Source organism: Trichomycterus rosablanca, chromosome 8 (assembly GCF_030014385.1).
Source record: "Trichomycterus rosablanca isolate fTriRos1 chromosome 8, fTriRos1.hap1, whole genome shotgun sequence".
In the NCBI taxonomy this organism is placed as follows: domain Eukaryota; kingdom Metazoa; phylum Chordata; class Actinopteri; order Siluriformes; family Trichomycteridae; genus Trichomycterus; species Trichomycterus rosablanca.
In genome coordinates this window covers 4382204-4395043 of record NC_085995.1, presented here as the reverse complement: position 1 = coordinate 4395043, position 12840 = coordinate 4382204, and the positions used below count along the sequence as shown (strand labels likewise).

The following is a 12840-nucleotide window of genomic DNA, read 5'->3' as shown; positions in this document are numbered from 1 at the left end:
ATGTGTGTGTGTGTGTGTGTGTGTGTGTAGTTTCTGTAGGATATGAATACGAATCCTGTCCAGGTTTCATTCTGTGGGAGAGGAGGAGCACTCTGATCCAGGGATTTGAGATGATGGGCTCCGGTTTGGGTGGCTGGACGCTTGACAAACATCACATTCTCAACGTGCACAGCGGTAAAACTTTTATTTCATACAGGACTGTGTTCACATGGGTGTTCACTAGTGTGTTCACTAGTTTCAGATTGTTGTTAATTGTTCAAATGACCAACATTTTAATGACCTCCTGTTCCGGCTGGAATGTTGGTCAGCAAGCGTCTCTATTTGTCAGGTCAAAGTCAAGTCAAATTTATTTGTATAGCACCTTTTACTATAGACAAAACCTAGTGAGCTGCCTTGCTGCGTACTGCCTCCCTGGGCAGCTGCCTCAGTAGAGAGGATTCTAATAAGTCATCGACTCATAAGGCAGATTATCTAAGTGCACTACTTAGACAGAGATTACGGCGATTACATCACCACAGTTTTAGCTTACTAGGCTAACATAGTAAGCCTCAGGCCATTTAAACCAATGCGCTGAGGTGGCACAACTTGCTGGTATGCAGGTTGTGCACCTTTATACAAATCAAAAATCAGTCCGAATGTATTTACATTTGGTAGAGAACTCTGTTGGTTGCTCCACATTCCATATTTGTAATTTTTTCATGAGAAAGGTTGTGCCACAATGAATGCTGGGATTGCTTTCACTGCTCAGGAAGCATCGGATGCTCACTCGTTATTCAGTCAGATTATCACTTTGAAATAAGGCACCTCAGTAGGAGCATTTTAGGGCATTCTAAGAATTTAGACATACCTTCTTCTCTGGAGTGTAGGATGACGTAAAATGTGTCTATGTAGAGAGATCACTAGGTTTTCTGACAGACCCATTGTCTTAAAGCAACTTTACAGGATCCAGGACCGACAGACCAAAAACCAGCCAAGGGTGACAGTGGCAAAGAAAAACTCTTGAAAAACCTTGACAGGAATCAGACTCAGCAGGACCCCCCATCATCCTTTTTGAGTGGCCTGAAGAATAAGTTAAACGAATTAGATTTAAACAAACCATAAATACACAAAATTAATTGAAACTAAAAATTATAACAAGTGATGTCACAACGAATCTCAGCATTTAAATGAACAATGAAATGTAAATAATAAAAGATTTATTGAAATTTACCTAAATACCACAATTCTACTGCTGTAGCTTGTCTACATGTAAGAAACATTACAGATCCTGTACATTTACAGTAACAATAAACATTAGAAAAGATTAAGTTTCATCTGAGGACTAGATAATAACAACTGTGAGTTCTTCAGCCTGAGAGTTACAACTCAACAGCTGCAGCCACGTCCCCACTGATCCTAAAATCGACATCCTGTCAATTAGCTGGAGCTTTGGCCGAAAGGGACCAACACGAGTGGACTGCAGGAGAAATTCCCTGATGGCTGCGACTGGTGGTGAAGTGAACAGGACTCCAGTCTGAGTCTCTCGAACTTCAGAAACACAAACAGTAACACTGAGGGGACAAAAGTATCGGGACACACCGTCTGATTTTTAAATTCATGTGCTTTAGGCCACAACAATTACTAACAGGTGTTATAAATCAATTATATAGAGGTCATCCTGTTTTAATAGCATTTGTTATTGAAATGAGACGTCCAACATGCTCAGTCATGTGTCCAGATACTTTTGGCTATATATTGTATAAGCCATATGAGCTTTAACAGTATATTAATTACATGTAATGTTATTCAAATCCTTGAGTTTACTAATCCAGCTGCAAAAAAGGGAAGATTTTAATATTTGTATTTCCCCACTTTTGTCCAGTTCTGTTTTTAATTTGTCTGATTCTCTGTTGCACTCGCGACCCCTCTTAACCTGTAAACACCCACACTGACCATTAATGAACGCAGGCTAGTATAGAAAACACATTACACTTTCAGTATTCCTAACTACTCACACTGAAAACTTAACCTAGCACTGAAACATTGAATAATGGCAACAGAGTTAATAGCAATAGGGTCACTGGACTATTAGGAAATGGGATGGTTACAGGGTTGATGGTAGCAGGGTTGATGGTAGCAGGGTTGATGGTAACAGGGTTGATGGTAACACATACTAGTAAAAGGATTGATGGTTACAGGGTTGATGGTTACAGGGTTGATGGTAACACAAATAATAGTAAGAGGGTTGATGGTAGCAGGTTTGATGGTAGCAGGTTTGATGGTTACAGGGTTGGGTTAAAGGTAACAGGGTTGATGGTAACACAAATAATCGTGAAGGGTTGATGGTTACAGGGTTGATGGTTACAGGGTTGATGGTAACACAAACAGTAAAGGCTTGATCATTGATGGTAGCAGGGTTGATGGTAACAGGGTTGATGGTAACAGGGTTGATGGTTACAGGGTTGATGGTAACAGGGTTGATGGTAACAGGGTTGATGGTTACAGGGTTGATGGTAACAGGGTTGATGGTAACACAAACAGTAAAGGCTTGATCGTTGATGGTAGCAGGGTTGATGGTTACAGGGTTGATGGTAACAGGGTTGATGGTAACAGGGTTGATGGTTACAGGGTTGATGGTAACACAAACAGTAAAGGCTTGATCGTTGATGGTAGCAGGGTTGATGGTAACAGGGTTGATGGTTACAGGGTTGTTTTGGCAGTGGTAGATTAGCGGTTACGGTACTGAACTCTTATTTAGATGTTTACTGGTTAGTGGTAGCTCAGCGGTCAAGGTACTTGACTAGTAATCAGAAGGTTGGTGGTTCAAGCCCCATCACCGCCAAGTTACTATTTTTGGGCCCAGGCTCTCAACCCTCAATTGCTCAAATTGTATTCAAATTTGGATAAAAGCGTCTGCTAAACACATAAAATCAAAGTCTAGTAAATGTTTAAAATGTGCTGATGGTAACAGGTTTGATGGTAACATGGATGATGATAACTGGGCTGATACTGGGTAACAAATTTAACATTTCTGCCATATTTCAGATTGTGATGAAGAACATGTGACCATGTGAAGGTTTTGATAAATGTGTTGAGTAAAACAGTTTAATTCCAGTTCCTCACACACCTCCTCCTCTCCTCTGTGGTATCCAGGTATCCTGCACAAGGGGAATGGAGAGAACATCTTCATTTCCCAGCAGCCCCCGGTTATTAACACAGTGATGGGAAACGGGTATTACCGCACCATTCCCTGTTTGGGCTGCAGTGGTCCGGCTCTGGAGGGTAAACTCTTCGCCCCTGTGGCTTTAGCCTGCGGTTCGGATGGCAGCATCTACATCGGGGACTTCAACTTTGTGAGGCGTATTCTACCGACGGGCTTCATCTACAACATCCTCGAACTCAAGTACGAACGTCTCTGTTCTCTTTTTCTTTTTTTATTTAACCTTGCTGTCATTTGGTTTAAATGCACCAAGTACCCAAAAGTATGTGGACACCCAAACATACTTAACATTAAGCTGCATGTTGCTGCTTTTTTAGACTCCACTTTTCTGGATAGACACTAGATTTTGAAGAATTCACTGCCCAGAAGATTAGGGACTCTATTATAGCTGTTATTACAGGCTTGTGTGGGGCTGGTCGGCCATAAAATTGGTCCATTAATTCTCTAATGAGGAGTTCTCGTGGTAGCATTGCTTCTAGAAGCAGTCTGGATCTTCTGGAGTCGTGGTTTGTAGTTTATGACTTTGCATCCCATTCTGTAAGCTTATCTTTATAACCCTACTAAATTCACGGGAAAATGTGCTTAATTTCACGGACCTTATTTTTTAAAAATCACAGATTTCCAATTGCTAACTGAATTGCCGTAGGATTGCTGGGACACCTCAGAGTGCAAATTAACCAGTAAACATGAGGCAATTGAACGCTACGCGAATGAAAACGTTAAACCGCTAAACATAAACCATAAAGTTTGAATTTCACAGCAAATTGCATATTACTCAGGGAATGGCTCATTTCACGGGTGTGAATTAGGTACAGCATTAGTTGTGTGGTATCATGGCTGAGCTGTCATTGCTCCTGGATGATTCCACTTTACAGTAATAGAAGATGACTGGGTTTAATCTAGGACAGTGCCATGCCTACATTTATCTGGCTTTCAGTGCAATTTTCTGTGAAATAAATGTACCTATTTAAAGTGGTGTCCTCATACTTTTTTAACATGTAGTGTACTTTTTACAACACTGTTTTGTTAAAGGAACCAGAGTTTTTGGTTAATGAACAGTGCAAAGAGTCAAAATAACCCAAAAGCTTTGTACCCAAAAGTAATCGGACAGCAAAAGTACACAAATAAAAACCATGATTTAGCCATTACTGCAGAATATTCAGTTCTTTATAAATATGTAAATCAGTTAATAAATGATGTAAAAACTTGTTGTAAGGTCCTGGGTTCGATCCCCAGGTGGGGCGCTCCGGGTCCTGTCTGTGCGGAGTTTGCATGTTCTCCCCGTGTCTGCGTGGGTTTCCTCCGGGAGCTCCAGTTTCCTCCCACAGTCCAAAAAAATGCGGTCAGGTTAATTGGAGACACTGAATTGCCCTATTGGAGAATGGGTGTGTGTATGTGTGTGTCTGCTGCGATGGACTGGCGCCCCGTCCAGGGTGTTACTGTGTGCCTTGCGCCCATTGAAAAGCTGGGATAGGCTCCAGCAAACGACCCTGATTGGATAAGCGGTTAAGAAAGTTGTAAGCTGTTGAATTTATGAAAGCGACTTCTAAACATAAACTTTGTTCTTTTTCTCTTTTCTACCCATCAGGAACAGAGACACCAGACACAGGTACAAATTTCATCCTTTACTCTGTACACAGACATACAGTGATGGGGATAGGTATTCAAGAACCCCCCCCCCCCCACACACACACACACACACACGCACATCCTTTACTTCTGTTATTGCATATTTGTTGCACTACATATCATTAAAAGAAAAGAGTCGACTAGCCGATATGAGGAAACAACAAACTTTACTTTTTAATCTGAAAGTTCTTGAGAAGGATGTGAGGTCATCTGTCCATGAGCTGAAGCTTATAGAGCAGGACGAGGATCTAAAATACAAATGCAAAAAAAGTTCACATCTAAATGGCAGGACATTTTGGAGCAGCCTGGTCAGAAACAGAACCCAGTACAGATGCCGAGATACGAGACGAGCGGTTCGTGTCTGATAACCAGCAGCGTCTCTGTAACGAACATTAAAGCTTTTAGCTCCAGGTATTGCTGATAAAAATGGTGCAACTGATTGATAAATTATAAAGGCAATTCATTTTTCACGAGCGTGAAATTGTGTTGTACGATATACAGTAGTATCAAAAATGTGCCTGATGTCACAGAAAGTTTGTGCCCCCCCCAATCCTCACTATTCTTTGCATTTCACCTCTTTCTACTGCCAGACAACATCTGCATATCCCTTAACGAACAGCGAACAGGAGAAACGGTGACAGCAACAGCATCTGTTTTCCTAATTACTCTCCCCTGATGAGCCGATTTTAATCGCAGCAGCTTTTGCTTTGAATTCTGAAGTTTCTGTGTCTGTACGGAGCGTCGGTGATTGGTGCTTTGTAGGTTTTATCTGTGCCTGCCGCTCGTTCCCTGCCCACAGAGGCTGTTTGCTTCTGTTACAGCTGATATTTCGGAGCATAGTAACAGGTGGCGTCGAGCACCCTCCGGGATCCTTTAGCAGGCGCTTTTACAGTTTGGAGCTGGAAGGAGGCCAGGGACGTGTTTCTAAATGTCAAGGAGATGAAGGTGGAATATTAACAGAGCGCTTATGAGCAGCAGGTTTTTTTGTGTCTCTCCTGAAGGTTTGAGAGACGTTCTGAGCTTTTGCTGCATGAGAGATCAGTAGAAGGTGAAAGATTTGTGGTTTGTCAGTAAAATTGTCTCCATGTGTTCTGTAAAACACTCTCAGATCGTAGCGATGGTTCCTCTGATCCAAGTATTTAAAGAAAGAGTTTTTCCTAAATTTCCTGGATGATTCTCAGCACTGCAGTGACACTGACATTAGTGTGTGTTGTGCTGGTATGAGTGATCAGACACAGCAGCGCTGCTGGAGTTTTTAAATACCGTGTCCACTCACTGTCCACTCTATTAGACACTCCTACCTAGTTGGTCCACCTTGTAGATGTAAAGTCAGAGACGATCGCTCATCTATTGCTGCTGCTTGAGTTGGTCATCTTCTAGACCTTTATCAGTGGTCACAGGACGCTACCCACGGGGTGCTGTTGGCTGGATATTTTTGGTTGGTGGACTATTCTCCGTCCAGCAGGGACAGTGAGGTGTTTAAAAACTCCAGCAGCGTTGCTGTGTCTGATCCACTCATACCAGCACAACACACACTAACACACCACCACCATGTCAGTGTCACTGCAGTGCTGAGAATGATCCACCACCTAAATAATACCTGCTCTGTGGTGGTCCTGTAAGACTCCTGACCATTGAAGAACAGCATGAAAGGGGGCTAACAAAGCATGTAGAGAAACAGATGGACTACAGTCAGTAATTGGAGAACTAAAAAGTGCTTCTATATAGTAAGTGGAGCTGATAAAATGGACAGTGATTGTAGAAACAAAGAGGTGGGTTTAATGTTATGGCTGATCGGTGTATATATAGGAGTCGCCACAGTGAATCTTATCCACATAGCATACCTCCTGGCACAACCCTACTATCTGGGCTTGGGACTGGCATTAAGTGCCCAACTGAGTGGCCACCCCACCGTCTGATTACTTGATTACTCAATCAGCCTGTATACCAAAATTAAATGGTGGCTAAGTGAACACATTCTTGAACGTATAATGCTTTAGGACTCTGGATAACAACAGTGAGAGCCATAATCTCTAAATGGAGGAGACAGAACACTGGTGATTCTACACATAATTTGCTGACATGCTTATATCTTTCTGTGTTTGTGATGTTATAGAAAGTGTTTTTTTGTTGTTGTTGCTGCTGCCTGAGGTGGTGCAACTAATTAGCAACTTAAGGAGCAATTGTTTATTTTCTTTAAGCATGTTTTGACATTTAATAAATCTAACTGTGTTTTTTAGCTACAATAACCAGTGTGGCAATAAACAGAGGCAATGAGAAAGAAGGGCAAATACTTTTGCAAAGCTTTAATAATGTATATATATATATATATATATAGTATATATATATATATATATATACAGTATATATACATACACCGATCAGGCATAACATTATGACCATCTTCCTATTATTGTGTTGATCCCCCTTTTGCTGCTAGAACAACCCTGCAACTGTGATGATCTGTGTATTCTGACACCTTTCTATCAGAACCAGCATTAACCTCTTCAGCAATTTGAGCTACAGTAGCTCGTCTGTTGGATCGGACCACACGGGCCAGCCTTCGCTCCCCATGTGTATCAGTCAGCCTTGGCTGCCCGTGACCCTGTCGCCGGTTTACCACTGTTCCTTCCTTGGAGCACTTTTGATAGATACTGACCACTGCAGACCAGGAACACCCCACAAGAGCTGCAGTTTTGGAGATGCTCTGACCCAGTCATCTAGCCATCACAATTTGGCCCTCGTCAAACTGGCTCAAATCCTCACGCTCGCCCATTTTTCCTGCTGCTAACATCAAGTTTGAGGATAAAATGTTCACTTGCTGCTGAATATATTCCACCCATCAGCCTCTTTAGTTTATGTACAGTCTGCAATGCAGTTTATAAATAAGTCAAGAAGTTTCTTAATTTATTTATTTTTTTTATTCCTCTTTTTCTCGGATGTGAGGAATCACGCGAGGAAATGAAACAAGGACGCAGGAATCAAGGCTGAACACTTTCCACTTTCACTACTTTTACTTTAGTCACATCACCTTTTTATTACCTGTTATCTGCTGTGCTGCATCAACTGTGTTATTAAAAAGATAAAAAACAAAATGCATCATATCAGCATGAAAGAAGTACACATGATGTGCTATTAGATCTAAAAAGCACTTTATTGTGTCCCAGCTTGGCTTGTAAATGGCTGCAAATTGGCTTCCTTGCTTCCTTGGAATGCATTTATAGATAGAGACTTACTTTAAGGTGCCAAAATTGGACAGATTTCTGGCTGAAGGACACAAGGTTTTTAAGAACATTGTGAGTGTTTTGGGATGCACCCATGAAGCTCCATCTACACCGAAACATACATTAGCCCTCAGTTACATGATAGCAGTTTTTTATAGAGGAATTAAAATACATCATGACTCCTCCAGATGTTTTTGAATTGATGCTGTATATTTTGGACCATGTCACTGGGTTTAACTTCGGTCACGTGTCTCCCTGACGATTTATAATCTAATTAAACATCCACCCTCGTACTCCTGCACCAACAATTTTTGGATGGAAACTCTAATGAAAACGCACTGAGTGTATTACTCAGCGCTGAGTTAATTCCTTCTGTGTTGACTGTGCCAGTATTTATCCTCTTATTGAAAAGCTCTGGGGGCACAGGGAGGGTTTTTAAATGAAACCGGGGAACGATTAAACCCTCTGAGGCGTCACGCTCGGGCGTGGTCTCATCCCAGTCGGAGTTTGGAGCTCGCTACTGTATTAATGAAATCAGGAGCGACCACAGTCGAATATTTCTGTTTGTTCTGCTCTATCACTCACACACTGTATTATTTACACTGCCAGCTTTAGACTGGCGCAGCTGGCACACTCCACTAGTCTGTGTGTTTACTGATTAATATTAACCTAGGAAATTTTCTACAGTCAATCTGCGTATTATTAGTATTGGAAGAATTTACTGTATCTTTGTCGAAAGTATGTGAACACCATTAAGAATTATGTTCAGCTGTTTAAGCCACACCGATTACTAACAGCTATGTAGAATCATTTGTTTAATATAAATTATAGGCTTTTATCTTTGTGTTTTTTTAACCATTTATCAAAGGCTCTTTTCTGCCCCTTGTGCTCAAACTCGCTCATCCATGTCATGTGCAGTCATGGTGCAACAGGAAGGGGCCATCCCCAAACTGCTCCCTCAAAGATGGGAGCATGAAATTGTCCAAAATCTCTTGGTATGCTGAAGCATTGAGAGTTCCTTTAACTGGAACTAAGGGGTCGAGCCCAACTCCTGATAAACAACCCCACACCATAATCCCCCCTCCACCAAACTTTACACTCGGCACAATGCAGTCAGACAAGTACCGTTCTCCTGGCAACCGCCAAACCCAGACTCGTCCATCGGATTGCCTGACGGAGAAGCGTGATTCATCACTCCAGAGAACACGTCTCCACTGCTCTAGAGTCCAGTGGCGGCGTGCTTTACACCACCGCATCCGACGCTTTGCATTGCGCTTGGTGATGTAAGGCTTGGATGCAGCTGCTGAAACCCGTTCCATGAAGCTCTACACACTGTTCTTGAGCTAATCTGAAGGTCACATGAAGTTTGGAGGTCTGTAGCGATTGACTCTGCAGAAAGTTGGCGACCTCTATGCACTATGCGCCACAGCATCCGCTGACCCCGCTCTGTCATTTTACGTGGTACCACTTGGTGGCTGAGTTGCTGTTGTTCCCAATCGCTTCAACTTTGTTATAATAGCACTGACAGTCGAATAATGGAATATTTAGTAGTGAGGAAATTTCACGACTGGACTTGTTGCACAGGTGGCATCACGGTACCATGCTGGAATTCACTGAGCTCCTGAGAGAGACCCATTCTTTCACTAATGTTTATAGAAGCAGTCTGCATGCCTAGGTGCTCGGTTTTGTACACCTGTGGCCATGGAAGTGATTGGAACACCTGAATTCAATTATTTGGATGGGTGAGTGAATACTTTTGGCAATATAGTGTATTTGAATTGGAATGTTGATTGTGAGTCAGGCCTATTCGAGAACCATCAGTGCCTGGCTTTACAAATGCTCTTTTGATTAAATGAGCACAAATTCCTAGAGACTACTCCAAAATCACAAGTAATCTTGTTGGGGTAGCCAACTCCATACCACTAGGTTTAGAATGAAATATCCAGCAGGCTTATGATTAGGTGTCCACATACTTTTAGCCACACAGTGTATTATGTAATGATTTAAAACCAGTGTAATTTTGGTTCTGCAGCACCAGCCCAGCTCATAAGTACTACCTGGCCATGGATCCGATGAACGAAGCTCTGTACCTGTCCGACACCAGCAGCAGGAGGGTGTACAGGCTAAAAACGCTCAGCGAACCCAAAGATCCGGCCAAGAACCTGGAGGTGGTCGCAGGTACAGGGGAGCAGTGCCTTCCGTTTGACCAGAGCCACTGCGGAGAGGGCGGCAAAGCTACTGCCACGTCGCTCAACAACCCCAGAGGTAAGACTTCACACATCTCAGATCAGTACCAGAACCAAAGCTGCTTCAGATTAAATATCAGCAGGTTAGAACCTGATCCCTGTATGTGTCAAAAACACGATGAGATCAACAGAAAGAGAAAAGATGACAGTAAATATACAGTATAATAGTGTGTGGTTGATATGTAGCTTTAGAGGTTTGGAGGAGATCAGCGTCCAGACACAGGATTTTTTTGATCTTTTTCAGCCTTTGCTCAACAATCTGTATTTTTTATACTGTTTAAAACAACAATTTATGTATTTAATATTGAATTTATTTCCATGTTGTGTCTTTATCTACTTGTAAAGAATTGTAGCACCTGTACCTGCATTATGGAGGTGTTTCCTGGATATAGTTCTTTATTTCTGTGCGATGTTCTTTTATTCATATTTTAGCGGTTTAGGGAATAATGGAGATCAGTGCGTGACTCTCCATATGCTAGACTGAGCCCCGTATGAACTCGTCTCGTGCAGGTGAAAAGGTGTGGTCGGCTACTGCACACGTGTCGGAGGGGACGTGTGTTACTCAGGGTTCTCCTTAGTATTATGGGACCTATGCTTGGTTTAGACACTCTTTGGTCCTGACATTCTTTAGATTACATATTATTCTAATTCTTCACCTTTATTCTGACTCAACAGCCCTGCAGTCACAATCCTGACTTAGTCTTGACTTTGGTCTTAACATTGATCTCAGTTTTCTGTGCACTTGACCTCACCTTGGACTTTGCGAGGTTGTCCTGACTCCAGACCTGAGGACTAGTTCTAAGCAGAGATGTAATGATTCTGTGTAACCCTCGGTGAAAGCTCTAAACGTTTGGATCAGAAAGGCAAAACTTGTGCAGCTTAATGAAATGTGCAGTTGATGTATGTTAATGAGTATTGATTAGTCTCTACAGTGGAGTCTATCAGCTGTCAGGCAGTAAAATGAAGTAATTAGGGAGGACTGAGGGGTAGGGGGGTGTAGGGGGGTATAGAGGTCGACCGGTATCGAATACTGAATGTATCTTCTGGTGGAAAACATGCTGTGTAAGCTGTTTTAAACTAGTAGTATGTATTATCTACAGTTTTACAAAGGGGTTTGAGAGTTGATGGTGTGCTCACCTAATAAAACTGTTAATTTTATTTATTATACAGTGTATCACAAAAGTGAGTACACCCCTCACATTTCTGCAAATATTTCATTATAACTTTTCATTGGACAACACTATAGACATGAAACTTGGATATAACTTAGAGTAGTCAGTGTACAGCTTGTATAGCAGTGTAGATTTACTGTCTTCTGAAAATAACTCAACACACAGCCATTAATGTCTAAATAGCTGGCAACATAAGTGAGTACACCCCACAGTGAACATGTCCAGATTGTGCCCAAATGTGTCGTTGTCCCTCCCTGGTGTCATGTGTCAAGGTCCCAGGTGTAAATGGGGAGCAGGGCTGTTAAATTTGGTGTTTTGGGTACAATTCTCTCATACTGGCCACTGGATATTCAACATGGCACCTCATGGCAAAGAACTCTCTGAGGATGTGAGAAATAGAATTGTTGCTCTCCACAAAGATGGCCTGGGCTATAAGAAGATTGCTAACACCCTGAAACTGAGCTACAGCATGGTGGCCAAGGTCATACAGCGGTTTTCCAGGACAGGTTCCACTCGGAACAGGCTTCGCCAGGGTCGACCAAAGAAGTTGAGTCCACGTGTTCGGCATCATATCCAGAGGTTGGCTTTAAAAAATAGACACATGAGTGCTGCCAGCATTGCTGCAGAGGTTGAAGACGTGGGAGGTCAGCCTGTCAGTGCTCAGACCATACGCCGCACACTGCATCAACTCGGTCTGCATGGTCATCATCCCAGAAGGAAGCTGACGCACAAGAAAGCCCGCAAACAGTTTGCTGAAGACAAGCAGTCCAAGAACATGGGTTACTGGAATGCCCTGTGGTCTGACGAGACCAAGATAAACTTGTTTGGCTCAGATGGTGTCCAGCATGTGTGGCGGCGCCCTGGTGAGAAGTACCAAGACAACTGTATCTTGCCTACAGTCAAGCATGGTGGTGGTAGCATCATGGTCTTGGGCTGCATGAGTCTTGCTGGCACTGGGGAGCTGCAGTTCATTAAGGGAAACATGAATTCCAACATGTACTGTGACATTCTGAAACAGAGCATGATCCCCTCCCTTCGAAAACTGGACCTCATGGCAGTTTTCCAACAGGATAACGACCCCAAACACAACCTCCAAGATGACAACTGCCTTGCTGAGGAAGCTGAAGGTAAAGGTGATGGACTAAACCCAATTGAGCACCTGTGGCGCATCCTCAAGTGGAAGGTGGAGGAGTTCAAGGTGTCTAACATCCACCAGCTCCGTGATGTCATCATGGAGGAGTGGAAGAGGATTCCAGTAGCAACCTGTGCAGCTCTGGTGAATTCCATGCCCAGGAGGGTTAAGGCAGTGCTGGATAATAATGGTGGTCACACAAAATATTGACACTTTGGGCACAATTTGGACATGTTCA

General features: G+C 42.7%; 1 protein-coding gene across 1 annotated transcript in view; it reads left to right on the top strand.

The window, feature by feature from the left end:
* Positions 1–12840, top strand: part of LOC134319304 (teneurin-1-like) — a 301993-nt gene that overhangs the window by 234750 nt on the left and 54403 nt on the right. The window contains exons 19-22 of the mRNA XM_063000393.1: positions 31–174; positions 3133–3382; positions 4788–4808; positions 10085–10317. Of these exons, the coding sequence (XP_062856463.1) occupies positions 31–174; positions 3133–3382; positions 4788–4808; positions 10085–10317 (648 nt within the window). The remainder of the gene's footprint in view (positions 1–30; positions 175–3132; positions 3383–4787; positions 4809–10084; positions 10318–12840) is intronic.